The sequence below is a fragment of the Molothrus aeneus genome, chromosome 6 (assembly GCF_037042795.1).
Source record: "Molothrus aeneus isolate 106 chromosome 6, BPBGC_Maene_1.0, whole genome shotgun sequence".
NCBI lineage: Eukaryota > Metazoa > Chordata > Aves > Passeriformes > Icteridae > Molothrus > Molothrus aeneus.
The window spans coordinates 30,352,309-30,378,571 of record NC_089651.1 but is presented as its reverse complement, the minus strand read 5'-3'; the positions used below and the strand labels follow the sequence as shown (position 1 = coordinate 30,378,571).

The 26,263-nt window shown below is 36.9% G+C and overlaps 1 protein-coding gene across 21 annotated transcripts in view; it reads left to right on the top strand.

The window, feature by feature from the left end:
* Positions 1–26,263, top strand: part of GPHN (gephyrin) — a 271,026-nt gene that overhangs the window by 150,388 nt on the left and 94,375 nt on the right. For 9 of the 21 annotated variants that reach the window (XM_066551462.1, XM_066551461.1, XM_066551455.1 and 6 more), the window contains exons 5-9: positions 1,280–1,318; positions 16,949–17,043; positions 19,256–19,322; positions 23,381–23,653; positions 24,938–25,045. In XM_066551462.1, the coding sequence (XP_066407559.1) occupies positions 1,280–1,318; positions 16,949–17,043; positions 19,256–19,322; positions 23,381–23,653; positions 24,938–25,045 (582 nt within the window). The remainder of the gene's footprint in view (positions 1–1,279; positions 1,319–16,948; positions 17,044–19,255; positions 19,323–23,380; positions 23,654–24,937; positions 25,046–26,263) is intronic. The other 12 variants (XM_066551468.1, XM_066551466.1, XM_066551464.1 and 9 more) reach the window with 3 other exon arrangements.

The window sequence follows — 26,263 nt, the reverse complement described above, 5'->3', positions numbered from 1 at the left end:
TGATGGAAGTCTCTTGGTCTTCTCTGCCTAAATTATTTGCCATTTTGTTCTAAGTCCAAATAGTAGTTTTCAATATGGGAAAGTTTGGGTATGGAAAAAATTCCTATTCTATGATCTAAATTTGAAGTTCTATTAACCTCTGTTATTCTTGTGCCTTGCTCTGCTAGGAGAAGAATGAGTGGTTGATACCCAGAGATCAGTATGAATAAAGTTCCATCAGCTTAGCCTATCACTACTGTATTCTTTAAAAACTTTGTTGCATATGAGTGCATGGCAAGTTCATACAGATTGTCTCTGCAACCTTTCCAAATCCTGATTCAGCAATGGCACAAAAAAGCTCATGCTTCCTTTCTATTATCTAAAGTCCTCTTCAGTTTGAAGAGGGAAGGGTTGGCTTCTTGTTTCATATTACTGCCTTGTAAAAGTGAAGTGCAGGTTTTCAGTGCTGGCAATAAAAAGTTAATGTGCAGCCAGAAAAATGCACACAAAATGTGGACTTCTAAGTAGACAGAAATAGTGAAGTTTGATTCTTAGTTGATTCTTTTAGTTTCTAGGAAGAATACTGAATAAAAAGTCTCATTATTTAAATGACAGGTGAGTTAAATTTCTGAACTTTATTAGTGCTGGGATTTTCTCATCTCTTACATTTCAGAGTTCATTGCATGTATTTGAAATAAAACAGCAGCTAAGATTTCTGAAACAGTTTCATTTGTTTAAAAAATCAACCATGTTAAATAGCAAAATGCTTAAGTTAAAGACAAGAGAATATTCAGGGTAACAAATAGGTGCTGATAAGTTTGATACTTAGAAGAGGGTTGCCCCACAAGATTCATAAGACTAATTAGAGGCACAGAGTGTGGGTGTGTCCAAGCATAATTCAAACACCAACCTGCACTAATAATGAGTAACAGTTAATGATGACTTCCGTTTATCTCACAAATGGCCAGCAGTGGCTCATGGGTACTCCTGTGCAACTTCACAAGCCATTTTGCAGTGGATGTGGGAATGAGCTCACAAGACCAACCCCTTTCCACTCTTATACTAGAGGTGCTAGAGGTAAGTGTGGTTTTGGGGAACAAGGGTGGGAGGTCATGAGATGAAAGTGATGTGGGCTTCTCAAATTTTTCACAAACCTCCATAAAGGCATGTATCTGGGGATGGGCAAAGATTCAGATGAATTCTTATTTTTTGCCCAAAGAGATTACCCAGTCCTAAACTGACATGCTTTCCTTGAACTGGGAGTCAGAAATCCCTTTTCTCTTCTGTTTTTCTGCTGCAGAAATTCCCAACATTCCCATTATGTGGGCTCCAGAGAGGGGTAAGCAACATCTTCAATCCCACCCAATCATTTCCAAAGTAATTCTTTGCTAGTATTTTTTTGCTTTTTAAATCATCATCAGAAACAGTTTTTAGACACATTTTTCCCATTTGTTTGATTTTCTTGTGGATTCTCATATTTTTGTTTTATAGGAAGGTCCCATGGCCTCCCCAAGTGCTAGGGTCAGACTCATTTGCTGTTTCCATTTGTGTGCTATTCTCCTGTGGATTTTCATGGTTCACTCTGATCAATGATATTACCAAAGGGTGAGCATCTAGACTCTTGGGACTGTTTTACTCATGGTATCCTGAGTTGCTGAAAAAGCACTGCCACCCTACTGCCCTGTGAGTCATTTGGCAGGCTTATGTTTTGCTCTTGCCAGCAGTTGCATCTGATTGTTGGTGGGCTTTGGTCTTTTTCTGCCTTGTCTGGGGACTGCCTGGCATTCACTGCTGTCTTATATTCTCTCTACCTGCTGGCTGTGTGGCATTGTCCTGCAGAAATCTTGGCCCTTTGCCTGACTGTCTGGCATTGCCTCTTGAGCAGCTAATTGCTTGACAGTGACTACCTACAGCCCTGTCCATCTGTTGACCGGCACATGTCGCCTCCTCACTGTCCTTTCAGTCGGATTGTACACGGGCGTTGGCTTCCTGCTGCCCTGTCTCCTGCTCCAAGTGCCTGGCATTGCCTTCCTGCTGAGTGCATCTGCTGACTTTGTGGAATTGCTCTTCTGCTGCTTGGCACCTGCTGAATGTTTGGTACTGCTTTAGCAACTTGCTGAATGTTTGGCATTTTCCTCGTGCCTTTTCACCTGATCCTTGAATATAGTGTCCCCTTGCTGCTCCTTGAGTCTGCTTACTCACTGATACTTGCTCTTTTACTGTCCTGTCCACTTGCTTTATGCCTGGCATTTCTATCATATTGTCCTATCCATCTGCCTAGATTTTATTTCTAAATATGCACCAGTCTGAAAAGGTTAAGAAGAATTGTAAGGAATGGGGAAAAAACTATTGTCTGGCTCCTTCATGGTCTGATTCAGTTTAACACACCAGCCAAAAACTGATCTCAGTACCAGCATTCAGCTTTTTCATAGAACTACTCAAAAACCCTTTCCCATCTTATGAAAAAAGAAATGAAACCCAAACCAAACTGAATTGTATTTAGTCTTTGCTTCCATCACTTTATTTAAGAGGTATATGACTAAGTTGTACTGTATTAAGTATTAAATTCAATAGTAATTAAGTACTATAACCCTAATATTACCTAAGGTACCTCAGAATCCATGGAAGGTAGGTAATAACAGGAGGGAAAAACAATCTTTTGCTCAGGCTCAGAAAGATTAAAGTTTGAATGTAGAACTGTGTTCATGAAACACAGTGGATCAAAGAAGCTGAATAAATTTTACAGGTCTCTTTATTTAAAACAGAGGGCTGCAGCTAATCTAAATGAACCACTGGATCAGTACAGTGTTGCCAAACTGAAATGTGTCCTAATTGCTGCTTCCTACTCTTTCTGTACTGGGAGAATGGTCAATTGCTAGTTTACAGAAACCTTTTGTCACTCAGATTAAGAGCAAGGACTTGACTACATCTGTAAGATCCATAGTAAGGGAATAAATCATTGTCACATCTTAGAATAAGAAGCAGGATTTCCTGCTCTTCTTTTAATTCAACTCATTTGACCTCTTTTCCTAGCTCTTCCGCAGTTTTTAGTTTATTACAAGTGTTGTTGCATTTGTGGTTTTGAAACTAGTAGCAACTAGGACTTGGAGAAAATATTGTCATTATGAATCCTGTCATAATTTCATAGTAAATTCTTACTATATTTAAATAAATTGTATGTAATGTTCTTTTAACCTTAGCTTTTAATTTCTTCAGAGATATTATTACTGCTTTTGCTATCTTCAAAGGTACCTTAAATATGTGAAATTATGTCTAAGTGATGCCTTGTGAAGGCTGACCTAGACCAGAGGCTAGACAGAGTTAGAATAAAGTAGGGATTTATTAAAAGGCCTCAATGGATGCACCTTGGGCAGCACAAGAGCCCAGCCTGGGCTACACCTGAGATGAACCAAAATGGTCACAAAATGGACAACCGGTCACAAGGTCTCTCACTTTTATAAGTTCTGGGCCATTTGCATATTAGAGTTAATTGTCCAATTACAGCTTTAGGTTATGAAGTCCCATCCTTCTTGTTTTTCTCTCTTCAGTCCACTGTTGTTTATGCTCTTGGGCCTGAGATTTGGATCATGTGTCCTTAGTCCCCAGGTAGAGAAGGAATTGCTTCGTCTACCTACACTGTGAAAAGAGCTTACTTAATCTGAAGCTCAAAACTACACACTAAAGCAGCAGAGAATCCAAAAAATATAAAAGCTAAAACCTGAGGCATCATAAGCAGAGAGGCAGGGCAGCATCCCTTGAATCAGTAGCAGCTTTCCCCAGTGTGGGACCAGCTGTGGAATCAGATAAAGACACTGTGAGGGAGCACCTTGTTCCCATGCCCCCAGTGCCAGCTTGCTGCTGTGGAGGATGGCTCCCAGGACAGTTGGGAATGCTCAGAGGAAGAGCTAGTAGGACCCTTCTCCCAGTTTTCACATTAATGCCTAGAAACCAGTTAACTTGTGTTCTGCTCCAAGGAGCTGGAGGATGTGAATGTCCACCTATATTTTAGTCCTTTGCTGTCTGCTGGGCTCTCCTGTTCTCTCTTGTCTCAGCCTTTCCAACCTTCCCTTGCTTTTCCAAGAATATTTTTTGCACAACTTCATAAACTCTTAAAGATGGTAGGCTGTCAGTCTCTCACTTCCCACCAGCTTCATGTTGTTGAAGGGTGTGGTGACAAGAACAGGTCTCAATGGCAAATCTCTTTCTCCAAACTTTACCTCCCAGTATTACATCGATGCTTCCCTAGGCTGTTGTTTGAGAAGCATAGCAGGGGCTGGAAGGGAGGAGGAATATTCCCTCTAGCACTGTGGGGCTGCAGGATACTACTAGAATTCACCTCTTAGCCCAAGAAACAGAAGTAATTTGTTAGTGTATCATTTCAGTTATTTTTAATATAGGGTTTTTTTAAATTAATATTACCTCAAATACGCAGGGATTTTTTTAAATAATATTTGAGTTACATGAGTTTTAAAACAGAAAAGAAGCAGAAACTGGAGAAAAATAAACACTGAGATTTTTCTTGAATGCATGGAATTTGCTTCACTGAAAATTATACTACGGCAGAACTGATGCAGTGCTGTCTTAGGCAGCTTCACTGTAACATGTCAAGTTAAATCAGTTTTCTGCCTGGTACAAATATTCAAATTAGTTCTAAAAGAATCTGTGGTAAGTTGAAAGAATAAATTTTAGGTTTTGTCTTATAAATGAGTCAACATTTGGTTAGAGAAAAGTTTGATTTTGTCTTTTTTTTTTTATAGGGGTTTTGGGGAGGTTTTTTTAGTCTTTTGTCCTTCTTATTTTCGGTGGGGTGGGGGGTTGAAATTATTCTTTAACCTATCCTGTGCTGATTTTCTACTAAAAATTAGCTTCTAAAACAGTTGTGAGCAGTATGAGTCTTTCCAGCTCACAGAGTTTTCCTTTCCAGAATAACTAAATTTCCTGTTATCAGCCCAATTTTATTTCTGTTTTATTCCTCTTTTTTCAGACTCTTTTCCTTCCTTATTATCTCTGATAAAAACCCTGTTACAGTTCTCATAGTCATTTCCTGAACTAAAATATCTAAATCTTGCAAATTATTTATCAGGAGAGTGTTTGTTGTATATTCTCTTTACTTCAATGCATTTTTTAATTGCTATTTATTTTTTTACAGTTCACTTTCTTTATTTTTCTCTGTTTTCTAAAGGTATCTTTTCTGATGATAGCAACATTGCAGTCTCTAAGCAACTAATTTCTTCAGTTGTTTCTGAGAAGAAAACAAATTCCTAACTAACACAGGTCTTTTGCACTCAAAAAGAGAGAGATAAATGGTTATTTTTCTACCTTGGGATTTCCAGAAGGTGTTTCACTCCCTTGATCCATTTAATCACTGCCTTCACTTTCAGTTGATGTTTTCCACTCTTAAAAATAATGTGTCTGACAGTGACTTGTGTCAACTTGGAGTTCAGATTTTATAATGTGTGTATGTTGCTTCTGGATTCAGATTGAAAAGTTTATTTTGTTAATTTTAGACAAGAATGCTTTGAATGATACATGTTGTACTAAAGAACATACATGCCTTTTCCTTCATGCTTGTCATCACTGACAAAGGCTTTTGCTGTTGCAATTAATTGATACAAAGTTCCAGTGTCTTTCTGATGTTGCCTCTTAACTTAGTTGGCCTATAGCTTTTGTTGGAAAAATGAGGAGATGATGTTGCATTTAGAGTATAAAAATTTGTCAGCAGATCAGTCCCTTGTTTCCTTGCTAGAGATCAAGAGGGTGTAGGTGCAGTCAGCTTAACTCTCTGACTGCAGCCAATATGGCACTTTAAGTCTGGTCACATTCAGTAAGAGCTTTCATGAGCACAGATTCACAGATAGTGTAGCTCATTAAAGCAGCATGTTATACATTCTTGTTAGATTGACTATAATAGATGCACTAGATCTACAAAATGTAAGCATATAGTGCTATGTACAACTCTTCACATGTAATGTCCAAGGCAGGCAGAGGCACAAATCTTACAGAGGTACCCCAGCTCTGGCAAGGAAGAGAGGAGCAAGCCTGTTGACTTGTCTGCAAAATGGGATCATGTTCTCATCCTTTGCCTCTGAAAGAGGATTTCAAATGCAAAATAGATACTTTGGGGAGAAGTGGAGATATCCTGTTGCTGCTTTCATCAATGGTGAGGGGCAGCTGTTTGTATATAAAGGCAGGGTTTTGCACCCCTAGCAGCAGGCCATCATGCCCACATCAATTCCTTCACCACACATCTCACAGCATCTCCCCTGGCTTTAGGCCTTATTCGTACAGATGCAAGTGCAGAGTAATGCATCGGTGACTGTTGCAGATTGTTCCCCCCCATACATTTTGTTGCTCTTCTGCTCAGGCAGGTTTTAGATTCAGCCTGGAGAAGAGAAGGCTTCAGGGAGGCCCTATTGCATTCTTTCAGGACATAAAGGGGGAAGGACAAGGAGAAATTATTTTAAACTGAAGGTGGGTGGATTTAGATATTAGGAAGAAATTCCTTACTGTGGGGGTGATGAGGCACTAGCACAGCTTGCACAGAGGAGTATGGGTGCCCCATCCCTGGAAGTGTTCAAGGTCAGGTTCAATGGGGCTGTGAACAGCTTGATCAAGTTGAAGATATCCTTGCTTATTTCAGGGCAGATTGGACTTAAATGGCCTTTAAAAGACCCCTCCCAACTCAGACTATTCTATGACTTGCTAGAGCTTCTTTCACTTCATTTGGGAGTTTAATGAAGTCAGATCTAAATAATTGTTTGGAAATTTTATCTGAGACTGCACCAAAGCTTTCGTTTGATTCAGCCTTTGCTGCTCTCATGGAACGTCATAGCAACAGTAATCAATCTTTTTCACCTTCATTGGTTGCTTTCAATAAATATTTGTACACCTTTATTAGGCTTTCTTCTTGCAACCTTTCTGCAGATAGACTGAGTGAGTAGTAAATAAGCTATGTTTTGTGTAATGTTGCAATCACATACATCATTCATTCCAGTGAACTAACCATCATCACATTCAAGTGGGAGATTTTGTAGATTTCAAAGCTGAATGAAACCTATGTGTTACACCTTTAATTTTGGCTGAATTTTTGGCCTACACCTCCCTTTTTAAGAGTGAAAAATTGTTGGTTTATTGTTACTTTCTACTGTAAGCTGACCAGTTCTTCCTTTGAGACCAAGTAATGCTTAGGTATCCAGTGGTATACAGAATTAATCCATGAACAGCAAGGCTTAACACTATGGTGTCTTTCAAACTCTTTTACAATTCATCCATATTTTACTGATTTCTGCTGGTCAGCATTGGACATTCCTGGAAAAAGAACAGAGAAGGGCATGAAATTCTTTTAGATGTGTTTGTCTCCTAGGGATCTAATTTCCTGCAGAATCTTAATGAGAAGCTGCTGTTAAATCGCCATCATTCTTTACAAGAAAGAGAGAGTAGAATTTTCCTGTGACTTCAAGGTTAGCAAAGATGGATTTTTCCAGTCTAGATAGAACTGTGGGATTTTCTCAATAGCTTTTACACTGTTTAGACAGTCTAATATTTTTCCTAGAAATATTTTGTGTCTTTGTTTATTTTCATTTTTATCTTTTCTTTTAAATAAAGATGATTATTTAGGATGTAATTTGTTTCATCAGATACAAAGTGTTGGGCAGCTAACCTTGGGTGCATTTGATTTCTGTGTTATTCTGAATTATGGTCTTGCATCACCCATATAATTTATACAGAAATACTGTCTGATTTTTCACTTGAGTTAGTCTGCCTAGAGGTGTGATGTTAGTAGTTGCTGTACACTTAGCATGAGCACATTCGCTGTGGTAGTGAGATGCTTAACATTCAGTGCAGGAGTCCTGGGTACATTTTGAGTAACAGAGCAAGAACTAACTTGTTCACTGTGCCCATCCAAGAATCTCTTTCGCCTTGCGTTTCTTAATAGCTACTGCCTTTTCTCAGTGATCCACTTACACTGCTAGTGTAAAAATCTGTGTGCTGAAAAAGTTTGGACTTGGGGAATTTTATTAAAAAGCAAAAAGATTTTTCTGCACAACATGGTCTGCTGCTTCAAGCACAGCAGAAAAGTATGTGAGGGGAGGTGCTTATATACCTGTGTTGCTATATCTATATTAATGAAAAATTGTGTATGGTATAGGAATCCTGAGGGTTTCAAAATTGAGTTCTGCAGCTGGGAAGTAAACTGGCAGAATTTTTCTATACAGTGCAAAGTTGTAATAATGTGAAAGCGTTGCTCTGTCTCAGCTGAGTAGTGTCAATAAATGATTCAACTGGTTTTACCTAATGCATGAAAGATGTTTTAACATCTTCTAAAACTGAAAAAAACTGGTATTTTGGAAATGTGCATAGTAAACATCTTAGGGACAGTGCAACAGAGAGAATATATTCTACACTGGGGGTTTTGTGTATATATATATATATATAGTTACCTATTACTATAAACTACTGTAAGCCATTAATTAAATAGTACAATTCCAGAGGAAAAGGTAAACTTGATATATTTAATATTCCTCACTCAATATAGATTAGGAATTCTACTGTCTTTCACTTTAGTGCTCTGTGCTACAGCGGTCTCAACAAAACAATTTGAGAAACTACAATTGTTTCAATTGTTTCCATGAGAATCTTGGAGGTAAAAAATGTGACTTGTGCCAGAAGTTAAAATAGTCCTATATAGGAAATCATTTGACAGAATGCACAGTAGGTCACAGTAGGCTTTCAAAATGTGTTTGCTTGTTCAGTTCTAATGAAAGTGTCATTTGCTTGTGCCAAAACTGACAACTGCTCAGACTCTGAACACATGAATTGCATAACTGGATGTCACAAAAGAATAATTTCTATGAATTTTTAAGTTATCGAAAAAGTTCTTTAAAGTTGCTGTTATTAGAGATGCTTTATCATTTACTTGGGGAGTAAAGATATGGTGTAAGAGAACCTTAAGAGAAAGTATTCTTTTGTAGTTCTTCTGTTGCTATGGTGTATTCCTGAAAAGTTCTCACTCATTAGTCTGCCCTTTGTAGTACAGAAGGTGTTTTTAGAAAGGGTTGTTTTTATTAAATCTTCAACATTGAAGATTTGAGATCTCAAAGTGTTTGGAGGAGCTACTTAAACTGTGGAAGAATTTGACTGAAGTTTCAGAAGTGCAAGTGTTTTGAATGCCATATTTGTTCTTGGCAAAAGGTAGCAAATGTTAGGAAACATCAGACGAGATCCTTGAAAGAGAAGAGTTTCACATTTCAATTTCAGTAACTAGTATGCTTCAGCTAAAACATTGCAAAATTATTTATTTATAGAAGTGCAATTGCAAGTTAAAACTTCTGGTTCTTACTTCTTTTCTGGTTAATTGCTGAGTATACTTCCCAAACCACAAATACACCCACTCTTCCCATATAGAAGAATCTAAGTTTGGCACTAGTTTTGAAATGAAGTTGGCTGTAGCCTGACTCCACTGTAGTATAGAAATATAGTCTAGAAGATAGTACACATAACCAGAAACACTGTCTAGGGTATATTTTTATGAGACAGTGTTTTCTAGCTGTTATTCTATTAGTTAAAGCTCATTATGTTGTCACTTCAGTCATGTAGAATTCTTATTGGCATAGTGTAGATACCCATGCTTATTTCTCTCATTTGTGCTGCATGAGTTTGTTTTCCAGAGAACAAAATCTTTGACTTCTCATGTTTTGTTCCTTTTCTTCAAATTTTAGAGAATTGTTAAAAGGTTGGGCTGGATTTCCTTTTTTATATTAATACAAAGCAGTTTGAAATAACTGAGGGAAAACTTAAAATAATAGTAATTATTAACACATAACATTTTAACAGAGTTTTGGAATAGCAGAATAGTTTTATTGTCATTACCAGGATGTCTTCAGCTATACTAGTTTTGCTGGACAGAAAGGGATTTGTTCTTGCACAAAGTGGAGTTGCAGTGGGAAGCACAGCAGTTTGCACATAGAAAGAGGGCTGAAAGAGGGAGCAGACACCTGGCCCTTCTTTGTACAAAGGGCAGGCTTGTTTCCAGCTGTTGTTCTACCAAGCTCCTCCTGACGTCCCCACCACTGTAAATACTCTGCCTTTTGAGGCTGGCCTAACACACCCCTTTGGACAGCTGTAATGTACTGCATGTGGTGGGCTGTGTCCAACTCTGTACAGCCAAAATGCATTCCTTACAGTACAGAAAAGCACTTAGTGTCTTGTTTGTTTAGCAGCTACTACAAATGATTGTTCTAGTGGGTTTATGACAATGTATGGGGATAGGCAGTATCATAAAATTAAGATCAGTTTTTATGGTGTAAATATTTTATACACATTTCAGATCTTAAAACTTTGTTTAGCAATCGGGAATAAAAAGGTATTATTGCCACAATATATATTAGAAGTGATATTTAGAAAATGTGCATGGTTGGATACATCAATTTCATTAACACTTCAATCACACAAATGGGGCAAGCAAATCACTGATCTATGAAGTTTATATAAATCATATGCAATCAGGTTTAGCTAAAAATTTAGATCTAGATCTGCAGAAGTTGGCGAATAATTTACAAATTCCACAAGGTTGCTTTTTCTAGCATATTAATTTAAATTTTAAGCTTCTCTGTAGTGTATAAATGGTGAAGCATCTTCCCCCAAATGTTTTGCAAGCTTTTTTCTTTGTAAAAAAGAAACTGAGTGTTATCAAGTAAATATTTTAATGAGTTTGATTTCAATTGAAGAAAACAAGGACTTTTAAGGAAAGCTACAATGAACGCTAAGATTTTTTATTAATTAATATACACTTTATTTGATGATAATGATATTAATAATAATTTGTTTATAAAAGTAATTATTATTGGAATCCAGCTATTGGGAATTAAATATATTCATGGCTTGGTCATGCATAAATCATTGAGGTACCTGTATTTGCCACTTGTTTTTTGTGGTCATCTCCACAGTGGAAGTGTTCTGACAGACTCGTTTGCTGATACCAGTCTATAAAGAAGGCAGACACTGAATTAGCTTCTGGCACTTGGGTCTCTGCCAGGCATTAGGCTGCAATAAATGGTACGGTGGGTCCCAGTGGAAGGAGTGAGAGAATTCAGAGGAGGCAGTTTGCAGGCAGAGGGAGTCATGGATATGACTGCGAGAAATAGAGAAAACCGAGTCTGTATTTAATCTAACAGTAGTTACTGCTGTGACATTTTTGTTCCTTGCACCGATACGTTTTGTAGGGTCATTCTGTGATGTTTAGGTTCTGGGTGGCAGCAGAATCACTGCAGATGTGTTGAAAGGACAAGCAGCATTCTTGTGCTGCAGAATTATTGTCAGTGGAAATGTGTTATTACTGTGTGGAGGTACACCAGTTTGTAGAGTTCGGTTTTAGCTGGCTACATTAATCAGGATCCAATCAACTTTGGATGTTTGTAGGTTTGAGCTGGGAGAAAAAAAGGTAAAAGAAAATGGAATCGTCAGCAGAGAAGTATGTATCAAGTTTATCACTGGTAAGAGGGAAAGGCACTAGGGTAAACATGTCTAATAGGATTAGACATGTTTTGTTTTCTTTTATGCAAAAAAAATCTACAAAAGTCTGAGAGTGCTCTTAGTATGTGTCTATAGACTCATGTGTGTAGACATAGCTGCATTTAACATCAAAAATTCCCAACAAGGACTTACCAGTCTCAGTATGAGTTTCTTAAATTCATAGTAAAGTAAAAATTGGCAAAGCTGGCATGGCTCACTGCATGAGGAGGAACAAACACATGCATCAGGGTTAGCACTGTCCCCATGTCTGCCTAGTCACCACCAGTCATCCTGTGAGCCCAAAGACAGCAACCACTTTAGCCTTACTCTTTAGCATTATATTTTTATAAACCTACTTGATTTTGGTTGTTTTTCAGCACTAGCATTTGTGATCAGTTTCATCCATTTGTCAAGATAACTGAGCAATTGGCCAAAGAAATTTAATTTTGGAAAACATCAAAGACTGCGAATCCTATCATGCCTTATCCATAAAAAAAAGATACTGAAAATCACCATACATGTTATTGGTGGCAAAGAACAGGAAGAATTCAAGGAAAGACAGCATAATGGTCAAACTGAGATGAGTTAAAATCCTTATCCAAAAAACTTTCCAATGTATTGAAAGAAGCCAACTGCTGAAACCTGTATTTCTTATTGTTCATGGAGAAGAAATAGATTAGTAGTTTTTTGGTGAGAAGCTCTGATCAATCTAGCTCCATGTAAGCTCTGTTTTCTTCCTGCCAAATAAGACTAGGAAAGTAGACAATAAGCTGAAATAGCTGATTTGTGAACAAAAATTACTGGTACCTGTGTTGTCTCCAGCAGAGGAATTCTGAATAACTTTGAAGAAGGTATCTTATCTCCAGGCTAAGAGATGCAATTTTTATTCCTAAAGTGCACACAGACGTGACCGACCCTTTTGTTGCATATTTGACTGATCTATCTCTCTAGTTTTTCTTTGCTCTTCTGTGGTCCGTGAGGTCTGTGGCAGAGGTTATATAGGTATTTCTTTGGTAAAGCCCTTCCAAGATTTCAGCTTTCAGTGGAAAGCTCAAATAAATAATTAAATCCTATTGATGCTAATGCTGTAGTCTGTTAAATATAAGTTATCTGCAAATTTGTCCATTAATTTTCATTTATAGCTCTATTATATACTATGCAGAGTCATAGATTTTAACTTGTTCAACAGAAATAATATTTTCCAAGAGGCAGTTTCTGTCATCTTAATTTAATTGAATTTATTATGATTTCTAAGTCTCATATTTGCATTTTAGTTGAAGAAGTAAAACTATATTACTGCCTAAAACCAGCTGAAGTTTATATGAAATGTCTCAGATAATTGCTTACTATTGAGGTCAACTTCTGCTATGCTTAATACCTGAAAGACAAAGATAAGGAGTTTCTGAACATTTCCAGAAGAGTAGTCCTAGGTCTTTTAATTAAATCAGTCTGCATTAGGTATATCCTCCAACAACTGCCTGGGAGAATTTCCACAGGTTAGAAGCTGAACTAACAATTTATGTGGAGGTAAAGAAAGGCAGTGAAGCAGCAGAGAACTCTGTGAAACCAATTGGCAGTGAGCCATCTGTTAAGCAACCGCAACTACGTCAAAGATATCTAAAAATATACCAGTTGGTTTGGGAACATAATGCCCTAACTCCAATAAAAAGGCACTTTGTAAACAATCAAAAATGTGCTTTAAAATCAATTGCATTTATTCATATAGCAATGAAATATAAGAAGTACTGCTCTCATAGATGTTCTTAGTAAATCCTAAATAATTAAATTGTTTGTCCCTACTTCTCCTTTTTGGAGTGGAAACTTGCATTTTATTTCAATCCCATTGTCTCTCTCTGTGGCTCCCCCACGTCCTGACACTTCTGTTATGTCTTGTCTTCCCATTTTGCTTCTCCTGAGTTTCTCCCTCATCTATTTTCTGTCAAAGCTGCCTTCGGCAGTCTTTCTTTGTAGAACCATAGAATGGTTTGGGTTTGAAGGAAACTTAAAAATTCTCAGTTTCTAACCTCCTTGCTGTTCTCCATCCCATTCACTTCATTCACTTGCCTTCACATTATTCTCATATCTCCCCTTCTGAGAATCCTACTGCTTGGATTTCCTGCAATTCTGCCTTTCTACTTTAGATTCCTTCTTCCCACATTCCCTTGTCCTATCTAAACTACAAACCTTGTCTTTCTTTGCAACCTCCCAGCTGGACTTTCTGCATTTGTCTTTCTCCTGAGCTCTGGCTTTTACTTTCAAGTACTTTTGTTTCTGTGGAACCCCTCTCTTCCACCTCCCTCCTATGTGGACCTGTTTTCTTTGCACTATCATCATGTCCATCAGAAACTGAGGACGCTTTTTGGTATCATTTTAGTGTTTTATGCAGTTTTGCTCCAGTATTTTCCACCTACCTGAGTCACCAGCCTCAGGTCCAAGAATCAATGTAAAGCTTCAGTCCTGATTAAGACATCAGTGTGACAGCTCTGAACGAAACATCATTTTTTCCTGCATCTGCCCAACAGTGTCATCACTGCTGTTGTAAGAGAGCTGAGGGCAACAGCCTTGATCTGTGATTCATCCTGTGCCAACACTATAGCCCCCTGCAGCGTGCAACAGCTGACTGATGGTGAGACCACCAACAAAAAAAAATTGCCCATGAAACAAGATTGAACAGCCTTAATTCAGCCTTGCTACAGTACTGGTAAAATGTGATGGTGCTGAGTCATTAATTCCTTAATAGTTTCTGTGGAGGCAGGTGTTGGTACCCAGCAGTTAACTCCTGAACTGGACACACATGAAAATCTAGATTTGACATCTCTCTTCCACCCTTCCTTCAAGCAAAAAATACTGAAAAAAGTATGAGAAAACCTGGCCACTGGGACTTTGGTACCTTGTTAGGTAAAATAAAAAGTTGTAAGAGATTGCAGCATTGCAGATTTCATTCATATACATACAGCAAATTTAGAGTCTGCTTCTCAGTGTGATGGTGATTTCAGCTCCTGTTGAGGGCACATGTTAAGTCATGTTATTTAAGGACATCCCAGAAGTGGACTATACAGTGCCTAATTTCAAGAGCAGATGTCACTGTGACAGTGGTTTACTTAGCAGCAGCTTTTTTTGGTTACATCTATCCAGTCCAGTCAGCCTGTAAACATGAAAACAGGAAACATTTCCTTGTTTGTGGAGGTCCATCAGTAATAAACATAAGCATATATATTTTGAAACAACTATTTTTAGAAACTTGTGTTGAGGATCGTACTGCTGCTTGGACTTCATGCCCTTTCAGATTTTGTTGCTTAGTCTATACATTTTTAATAATCACATTGCCTGCTAGCAGTGACATTTTGTGAAGGTCATTTTTCTTATGAAGTTGGAGAATGGACTTGAATTTCATTGAAGGAATCCCTGAGCTGCAGGATCATTGTTCATGGACTGTCTTGCATCTTGTACTACCTTTGAAGCCTGCTTAGAATTTTAACTAATGATATCTTCAAAGTGTTGCTGTGCTCAAGGGCAGAAAATAAATCTCAAAATGCACTTTATATTTAAAAACAGTTTTGAATAGCTGTGAAGCATGGTATTAACTGAAATGAAAAGGCATAGATACAGTCTTGCTATGTATGCACACTCAGAGAATTCCATGTTTCACTAACCTTTTTCATGGTCAGCAAAGTGTCTCTTCACCATTGCAATGCCTTTATCTTCTATATTATAAAAATCATTAGGTCTATGGATGTCTTAAGAATTTTTATTGTAATTGATGATTTCATACCTCAGCAGGTATGAAATCTTAAGGTATCTTAAGGTAATCTCTCTCCATGGAGGAGTTTTATTTTTGTCTACATCATTCCAAGCTCACTACTTCTTATTTTCCCTGTGTAAAGTCACTGAGTTGTATTTATATGACTTTTCTGTTTCTGCATAGAGGATGGCAGATCCAAAAACCAACATGCTATGCTTGAAATACAGGAGGCTGTGGCGTCAGCTACTAAATTATAATTGCTTGGTTTTTATAAACCAAAGTTCCAGCTTCCCATAACTGAGCACACAAGTTTGTTTATTAATAGAGCACTCAAAGGTTTACATGGTAGCACTGTGTGATGTCTTCTAATACTGATATTAATTTCTAATTAATTAATATTCTGATATTCCTTTAAAAATGTCAAAAGCTAGTGATTGTGTCTGAGAATATGGCCATTTGAATGTCTGTACTCTTGATGGATTTTTTTTCTGTTTCATTTATTGTTTCATGTAAGAACCCTTACATGTGTAAGCGTCCTTCTTTAAGGGATGCTGTTGGGTTAATTCTGTCATTTTCCTTCTCTAGTGCTTTAGTTTTCTATTTGGAAACTCAGAGCTTACAAAAGTACAAGTATGTGATTTATAATTGAATCTTTCCTACAAAATAATTTGCCTTGGTTTTTTCTATATCAAACTGCAAAGAAAATTCAGCTTATTCAGGGTGTCCTTATACTTAAGATGTTCTTTTCTGTTTCTGTTTTGATAGTTGTACCATTAAAGCATTGTAGTTTGGCTGTGTGTTCTACCATGGATTTCACAGTTTTATCACTATTGCTATCAATTTAGTTGTGCTGAATAAGTTAGAATCTTGTTTCAGAGCGTGAAGCAATGTGATCCACTGAACAGCAGCTACTGTGGGGGAAATGAAGAGAGGGATAGGGCTGTAACCTGTCTTTAAGATGTTGTGTCCTAAGTTAGATGTTGGTAGACTGGACATATTGTGTATTTGAGAAAATTTCTGTTAGGAAGTAAGGAGAGAAGGTTATGCATGATTTTACATCTGATTCCCTGTTTGGGAAAAGGATAAAAAGACAAGAATTTTCAGACTGCTTCCAGACTTTCCAATGCTCACTGTGTATGGACTGCTTATGAGTAAAAGCCACCAGCCTGTTTGGAACTGCTGTTTTGCTGACATGATCAAAAGGGAAGGCCTCAGCCTCTGGCCATTATCATTACCATTTGACTATTTTCCTGCCTGCCTGCTACATGGGCTTCCCTTTGCAAATTTTTTTTTGTATCTTCTGCGCAGACTGATTCATCCTTCTCATGCCTGGGAAAATCTCAACAGGAAAATGCACAAGATTGATGAGGAAGAGAAGGCAGTTACATTCTTTGTTTATTCTCAAAGTCTTTCCTTTCTGTTGGAGGCTGTTGTTATTTCTGTGGTGTTGATTAACACTTTTTATATTTATAGGGTCCTGACTTTTCATAACTTTCTGTAGGAATCTTCACAGTGCTGCTAACAGTCCTTCATCCCAACTCCTTGCTTTTACACAACCAAAAGAAAACTCTATAGAATGTTTCAGTTGAGAATTTAGCAACAGCATTTCTTGGCAGAAAAAAATGAGATGTTCCTACTTAATTTTTAGCTGGTTTTTCATTTTTGCCTTATCCTTCCACGTGTTCACTCAGTTTGCTATTTAATCTTTGATTGCAGGCCACTAAAGAAGTAATAGAACGAGAAGCCCCGGGGATGGCCCTGGCAATGCTGATGGGATCACTTAATGTTACACCTCTGGGCATGCTCTCTAGGTAAGGCTGCTTCCTTCAAAATATGAGGAGGTGAACTCTTTCCACAGAATTGCTTATTGTTATCCAATGACTGAGCAGAAATCATTGAACACTATCATTGTTATCAAGACCAGAAGTCTTAACTTCAGAGAAGGGGCCAAATTCAAATAATGTTAATTGCACTGTCTCATTAAATTCCCTTTGTTGTCTGTATTAGAGACTGTATCCTCCTGTATTTTCTGTGCCAGGTAATTTGTAATATTGATGCACACTCTTAAATAGCTGCCTTTTCATTTTAGAACTGTTGCATTTTGAGGTGAGTGAAGAATTTTTCTGTGTGTGTTGTTCATCAAGTATTAAGATGCTTTTTTTGGCAAAAAAAAATCCCTTTGGTAAAGACAAATGATTTGTACTACCCTAGCTCTGGAGGAATACTGTTAATTTATCTCTCAAAGTCCCTGCAATGCATGCACAATCTGTGTGGTTTTCTTGAAAGCGCACGTGATACTTTTGCCAGCGATGCCGTTCCTAAGCACTTTTACTATTGCACACTCTCTTGAGAATTTTTGACAGCTCCATTTCTCTCTTGAGCCACTAGGTCTGATTATTGGCAGCTGAAATTTGAGTTTCGGGCTGCTGGTTTATTCCTTTTTTGATTATTGGTTGGTTGTACTGGACATTTAGCTTATATCGCTCAAAAAAATATTTAAAGCAGAGTAGGAGAGCCAAGAAGATGACTACTAAAGGAGCTGTCTGCCAAACACAATTCCACTATTCCATTTTTATCCCTCTGTGGACAGTCCTTATTTCCTTTGTTTTAAGTCTGCCATAAACTGTAACCCACGTATGGGATTTGCTGGATTGAGTTTGTACTCTGTAAACTTGACTACTGCAACAGGAGTAAATGAACACATTTCTTTAATTTAGGCTGGTCTCTGCTGCAGTAGAGATTCCTCAGCTGGAATTCTTTCTAAACTGGGGATACATCTTGTGAAAGAAGGCAATATGAGAAAAGAGAGGCTGGGAGTCAGGCAATACTCAAACTGCCATTTGAAAACAACACTTCAGGCTGGCTTGAGTGTGATATCAAAAGTTCATACAGTGGCACAGAGATGATCTCTGTGCTATTTACTTGTGAGCATTGTGCCAGCTGTCATGGAAATACTTGTTACCCTGCTAAAAAACGCCATGCAACCAATAAATGACATTAATCACAGAAAATTATTTGTATAAGAAAAAATCCAGGGAACTTGGCTACCCAACATGCCATGTCCTTGGGCTCAAAATTTTTGCTAATGCCATACCTGGAAATTATTTTCATTTCTGTTCTGTCTTCACTTATAGTTCAGGTTTTAATTCAATAAAGAGAATGTCCTATAGTTTCTCTAAACTGTAACTTCCCTATATTCATGGTTTAGTTTTGTCCTTTTGCATTTTTCTTATACTTATATCCCAGCCCTGGGATTTTCACCTTGGCTTTTGTAAGCCACTCTTTACAAACTCAACACAAAATTCTGTGATTTTGTTTCGGGGTTTTTTTTAATATTTAGCTAAAATGTGGACCAGTCAAACTCTAGCCAACAGAAAACATTCAGCACTTGAGTGTTCAGCCTTAAATCAATACCAAAGGGATTTCTAAAAGACCAAAAAAAAAAAAAATAGAAGCTTCTGTCTTTGATGGTTAGTTTTGTCTTTTCTTGAGGGAGAGGGGAAACTATTAGGAAGAATTATATATGAATTGCATAAATAAAATTTTCACCTAAGAGTAACTTCCTTCTCTGCTTTTCTTATGTTTAATCTTTAAATAGAAAGAACCTATTTGAATTAATGCAACAGGCACAACTTAGTATTTTTACCTGGCCAGGGACATAATGTTTGACACAGTCAACTACACTGCAAAGGAACCATGTGTATGACCAAAAAGGGACTATATCTAATAATGTATTGGCACAAGTAAACAGTAGAATTAAGGGAGCTACACAGATCTCAAAAAGATGGAAATCTAGCCAGTGTTTATATATCAAATTAAGGTTAGACCCTGTCAATCTTGTTTTATGCTTTTTCACCTCAGCTTCTCCCAAGTTCTTTCATGAGAACATAATCAGCAAATATATTGGAAATTAAGTTTACAAAATCTGATAAATCATAGAATTTATCTTAAATGCTTTCCTTTTGTTTTGATAGTGGAGATAGTTGCATGCAAGAATTTCAGTCTGTGTTTCTTTCATTTCAGGCCTGTGTGTGGAATCAGAGGGAAAACTCTCATAATTAATCTTCCAGGTAGCAAGAAAGGGTCACAGGTAAGAAACATTCTTACTGATCTGCTAGGAAGGAACTATCATGAGCACTTCTCCTTGTTCCAAATGGTAGAAAGTGTCCACTATAACAAATTTCACCAAAATGAATTGAAATGCATGTTCATGTAAAGTTACCACACCATCACTCCTAGCCAAGGACCATCCCACTCCAATCTGATTGAAGGTGCTGTGTGACCAGGACAACTTTACATGTAGTGCAAGAGGGCACTCACTTGAGCAGGCAGTGAAGAGTCTGATGATCTCTTACACTTTCCCTTTCTTCTCTAATAAGCTGTACCTTGTCTCTGGGTTGTCTCCAGCTTCCAAGAAATCATTGTCTTTTATACAGAAGAGGAATGCATAGTATATGGTAGAACTTACTGGAGCATTTGTGGTTTTGATCAGCAAGAGGGAAGAAAGGGAAATAATGTTTGAGAATGTTTTTTAATCTTCTCTATATGGGTATATCAGACTTTTCACCCTTTATAAAGTTTGTTTTCTTCCTGCATTTTGCTCTGTTTGGATGGAGAAGTTAGAATTTTTGTCTTTATCCATGCTTTCTGTCTGACTCTATAGCTGAGAGGAAGAGAATTAAACTCCAGCAGGGATTTGTGTGTGTTAGTAAAACTAGATCTTTCACTAATTTCTTTGTAGTTGGCTGCTAGAAAAACAATCTTCTCCACAGAAATAATGGCTGCTAAGCTGAATAGTGATCTGTACAACCTGATACAAGACTGCTGAGGAAGGTCCCCCATCAGTCACAAGAATCTATTTCTTCCAGACTCAGACTACATCTGGCCTTGTTAATAAGTGTCTTTACCTCTGGCCTCTAAGAAATGTGTTCCTGGTACATGTCTGATGAACCTGTAGTACCCAGGCACGGAGCAGACAGTACTGATGTGTTTAGCATAACCCTGAAGTCCCAGTTTCTCAGACTTCTGTCTGGAGATACAAAAACAACATTTATATGGGCTGTCACCTGGAAGTTGAAGAGGAGATGTTTTGAATAGTATGGTCTAAAGCAGCCACCATAGGTTTTCAGATGCACTGTCGATGTGTTTCAGTTCAAGGACTCAGTGTGAGCCCTCCTATGATTCTACCATTCCTTACAGCATTTCTGGAAATCTAGTGAGACTGTGACTTAAAGGAAATTTAAAAGCCTTCAAAAGACACAAGATGCATTGGAGGATGATGAGATGGGTGTATACCTTCCTGAAATTCTGCCAGTTACACATGAGAAATCATATGTATGTACATGTATTTAACATAGCAATGGCCCCCCATTTTAAAGAAGTGATGTACCAGTAAGAAGGTTATTTCACAAGTAAATACTTCTTTTGCTGAATTAGGAGAGAGGTGAAATAGCCTACAATCTCTAATAGTTTTTATTTTGTTCAGGAGCACTCCTAACCCACAGAAGCAATTGTCATTGTCCTGAAGTAATCACACTTTAAAGATAGGTAAATTGCAGAAAGTGAATGAAGAAAAGAAATGAAAAAAACATTAATAAGTATTTTAAGAGTAGTTTGATATAGGGTTAAGTAATAAAAAAGGTAATTCTGCTGGAAAAAAGTCCTATGATTGCATCATACAAGCAAGCTTCTAATAATAACTGATTTTTATTTGTTCCTGTCATGATGATGATCTGTCCTGTCGTTTTAGTATGAGATTTCTTTTAGTATGAGACATCTGTAAAGTCTCAGATTTCAGCAAAGACTTTTAAGAAGAGTGGAGAAAATTGCCCCATAAAAGACTGAATCTCAAGAACCAAAAAGGACAGATTTTCACCAGGAATTTCCCTCATTTTTCTCTTTTACCACTTGCTAATTTCCTTTCCATTGTATAAATACGATCATATGAGAAGCTTATATAAAGCTATGAATTTGCAGCAGTATACATATTTCTTTAATAAAATATTGATGGAAAATAACAGCAGTGTAAATGCTTCACCTGAAAAATGGACTGCATGCCAAACATGCAGGTTTCACCGGAGAACATCTGTGTGGCATGTACCATTGAATCCAGATCTGCAAAAATCTTCCATTTTTGTGGGGTTTTTTTGGCTTGTTTTTAGTCTTGCAAAATATAGTTAATGTTATGGAAGAGGGAAAAGTGTGAAATGACCAGATGTTTATTAAGTCTTTGACATTTTATAATTGTAATAACAGTTGCCTAAAACAATGAGTTTCATATGTAACATGAGCTTTTGGAGGACTTACTGGGAATCTGGGCATTAACACTGAAGCCCGCAAGGCTTTATTTCACTGCTGGAGTGGGGAATGTGCTTCTCTGAGTAGTCAATTATTACAGTTATTGGTCATGTCAGAAATAGTTGTTCTTTTTTCTCACTTACTTGAGATCTGCTTCTTTGCTAAAGTAATGATGGTTGTATGCTTCATTATTTTAAACCATTTTAAAATTAATACTGTAAAGGCACAATAACTGCAGTTTGCAGTTACATTATAAGTCATCATCTTTATTATCTTTACAAATATGTTTTAATATACATTCATTATATACAGCATTTGTACTCATCTGGTTTACTCCAGCTGTTTGCACTACCAACTTGAATGTTTAAAGAATTTATAAATCTATGAGGTAGTCTGACTTGTCATTCATTCCTCGTAAAGAAGCAACTGAAAGATGTGCTCTTACTTAGAAGCTTTGCAATGCTTGTGAGTCATGTTTTACTAACAAAGTGGGATATGTAAACTCCAGTAATTTCTGATGGATTCTTTGCTTGTTATTTTGTTTACATTATTATTTTTATTTATTGAAAATATTTATTTCATTATCAATTTATGAACTTATTATTATTACTTATTTTCTGGATAATCTAAAATATCAGAATACATATTTTAAAATTTTCCTATGCCTGAAACAAAACTGAAGGGCAACAAAAGGAGTACTGCCAGCTTTCTCGGTCAACCTGTGTGTTCCTGACTGCATTGCCATGGCAATTATTTCTTGTGACCCTGCTATCATTTTCCAATATTTAAATGTTTGTATGCAGTCTCCTCAAATGACATAAGAAAACTTTCTTGCGGTGCCTGGCAGAGGAATGAGGGACAATAGTCACAAAATGAATGAGGTAGCTTCCAGATGAAAAAGAAAAGAAATGGAAAACCAAAACAAAACTGAAAGAACCCCCAAACACTTTGAGGGTAATTAAGCATTAAAGCATGTTGTCAACAAGGGTTGTGGAGTCTCTGTTGTTGGATTGTTTTTCAAGACTTTACTGAATAAGCCTTAAGAAGCCTGAGTTTCATCCTGGTCAGAGCAGGCAGCTGCAGCACATTCCATCCTGAGCTTCTGCTTTGATCTGATGAAGCACCAGGGTATTTTAGCAGCACAGGTAGCTGTACATGGTACTTATATGTATGCCCATTATGGAGCAAGAGCAATTGCACAGCATCTGCAGTTTTGCTTTCTCCAGCCATATAAAATAAATGTTCTAATTGTTTGTAAGATTATAGAATGAGGAGAGGTTTAAAAAAATAGCTTGTTTATGAATTTTTGGTTTTTTTAGTTACATGCCATTACAATGACATCAGTGTAGTTTGTCATTCTTCCAGTATGTAAAATAGATCCATGAATAAAAAAGGATATAATTATATAAAAGTATAATTATGAAAACCCTTATGAATTGTTCTCTAATTGCGAGGGAGCATAATAGGAAGGATTTGAAGCTAATATCCCTGCAGGGATATAGTTAATGTTTTTCTTCTGTATTTTTGTAGCATTCTGCCAGTTGCTGTGAACAGTTTTCTGTATTACATATTCACAGAAATGCAACTCTTGTTTTCAGTATTAGCTCATTGCAATAGCCCTGTTGTGCAATTTACTGTATTTGCATGAAAAAAAGCGGAAATTTATAGAATAGTCACCAGATCTGTTTCTAAGTTCATTTATCTTTTAAGACCAGTTGCATAAGGACATGGTAGGTTTTATTTCTGATCACATGAAAAGATGTGTTAAATCCCAAATATATTGAAAGAGTAAATGCCTGTTTGCAAGTGCAGGTAGCTTTTCATAGCGGTTTGTCTTCTCGTTCCGCACAGGAATGCTTTCAGTTTATACTGCCAGCCCTACCTCACGCCATTGATCTTTTGCGGGATGCCATTGTAAAAGTAAAGGAGGTACACGATGAGCTTGAAGATCTACCTTCACCACCACCTCCTCTTTCTCCTCCTCCAACCACCAGCCCTCACAAACAGACAGAAGACAAAGGAGTGCAGTGTGAGGAAGAGGAGGAAGAGAAGAAGGATAGCGGAGTTGCCTCAACAGAGGACAGTTCTTCTTCACATATAACAGCAGCAGCCATTGCAGCTAAGGTGAGTCTAGCTTCTTTCCTTAAGAGACCCTTCAGTTTCTGTCTCAGGCACTTCCCACCAATGTTCATTTGCATGTTATGACTCTACATTGATGTCTTCATCTCAAACAGATTTATTTCAGGTACATTTTGTAGAAGTAGAACTTCATAAAAATATATTAATTCTGTTTTGGTAGGTGATTTCAAATTCCAGTGGGAGAAATATCATTTATTATCTTGGTGTTAACATATGTTTTATGATACCATTCTGATGTGACAGACTGGTTTTAGTGGCTTTTTATAATTCGAAGTATTCACACGCCTGAACATGCAAAGTCCAGTAGGCGGCATGTTAAGGAATCACGACAAAACTTTGCAAGCCATAGTATCTAATTTGAAATTAAAATTTTAGTTTCTGAAAACTGGTAAAAGTATGACAGACAGGTAACAATTTAAGTAGGAAACGATCCTGATTACTGTATTCCAATGTGCATGTCTGCATAAAAGATGTGAAATTCTGCCAACAAACTAAATATCATAAGGTCTTTATAGCCTTGCTTTAACCAGTAATCATAGATCAGCATTACTCAAACTAAAATAATAAATCACAAACTTCAAAAGAAGAAAAAATAAATAATTTGAAATTTGTAAATAATTTGTAAATTATTTGAATTCAAATTTTAAATATCTTCCCCAGAATTTTTGTACTATTTGAAACAATATATAAATATTTACCTCAGTTTTATGGATTCAGTTTTTGAATGGAAAGATAATGTATCCCTGTGTGTTTGGAAACAGTTTTTTCCAAACTGCGTTATTCCATATCTACTCCAAAAGTTGTGGTTTTAATTCCTACTATGAGAACTGAAAGTCTAAGTATCTCAAAATTATATTAAACAATTTCTAAACCAAAGCAGCAACATTCTAACTCCAGAAATGTGAATTCAGGTCTGAGACATCTTGACATTTCTAAGACAGCTGCAGCTGGAGATCATCTCCCAATATACAGAAAATCCTGATTACATATGTCTTTGCAGGGATGAATTAAGGTAATTATCATTTGCAAGTATCAGTTTTTATTATGCAAATTTTAAATTGTTTAATTTCTTTTGATGTAGGCAAAGATAAATAATATGTGCCATTTTTAAAGGCAGGAAATAACCTGAGATTTCAGCTGGCTGTGTTCATATGAGCTTGGCATTTTGGTATCACAGTTGTTTTCACCTCATTTATTTTTGGTCATTTGCTTGTACAGTTTCATGTTTTCCTGTCACTCTATTCATGGCTGTTATGTGTTGTGCATTAGAAGCATCCATCCTATACCAGTCCAGCTGTTATCATGGCTAAAGGTCAACAGCCCATCCCTGGTCTCATCAGTTATTGCCATCACACAGCAGGCAGTGCAGAAGAACTGGTAAGAGACACTTCCAAGAGGCTTTTGCACTAACACTAACCAGAAATGCTCTGCCTGCCTCCTAGTCTATGTATGCACAGACAAAGCTGTTTATTTCTTCTAACAAAGACACATCAGTGCTGTCTTTGAGAGCCCATGTTACAGAAAATATCTGTTTAAGATAAAGGGCTAAACAAGGTAAAGGTCATGTGTGTTGTCACTTTGAATCATTTATCTGCTGAGATATAATAATTGCTATAAAGCCTATGTTTCTCATTAGTCACTGGTTTTATCATCAAATATACTCAATAATTGAATATAATTAAAATAATCTCCTAAAATTACTGCTTTAGAGCTATGAAATGATACCTTTTTCCTCTTTGTCTTGTTTTGCTGCTTTTCTCTCAGTTTTTTTCTTAACATAATACAGCATTTGCACTGGGTGTTCATAGTTTGCTTTCATGACTTGCAGTTTCTGCCTCATTTTTGCTTCTTGTGTAGAAGTAGAATTTCTCAAAAACAGAAGACTCTGGGAGTCAGGAAGCAATGGACTTGTTATAAATTACTGGGTTTTGGTGAATAGTAGAAAACTATTCCAATGAATGGTAATAAAGGATCTGTTCCCTTAGGCAAATAGTAATTTAAACCATCAATCAAATAGCCTAATGCCTCTGTATTTAAAACATGATTCTGTGTCTCTTGGAAAGTCACTTAGGAAATGTGAAAACTTTAAAGTTCATACACCTGATGATAAAGCTATATAGTACATATACATGGTTGGGTGGTTTTTTTGTTGTTGTTTTTTGGTGGGGTTTTTTTTGAGTTGAGGTCACTAAACTAGAATTTGCGCCAAATTCCTCAGTACCAGTAGAACAGTTAATTTAGCCTCTAGGAAGAACACTGTTAAACTGTCATACATGTTTCTGTGTTCTTTTGCAGATGACTCTTGAGCTATTGTTTTATGCATTATATAATCCAAATCAGATCTTCAAATTCAAAGCAGAAAGTGGTTAGTTTTTTGACAGGTCATTGGGGTTTTTAAGCTGTCCTTTTTGTATGTTTTTAAGGCATTTTTTTCTCTTGTACAAAAGTCATAATAATTGCCATCTACAGAGTGTTTTCTTACCTCACCATTATTGTCAATATTTGTTTCAGTTCTGAGTAAAAGAGAACAAAGAACTCATATATTTTCCTTTTTCTTATCAATGATCTTGTCAAAGTTCTCTGATATGAAAACAG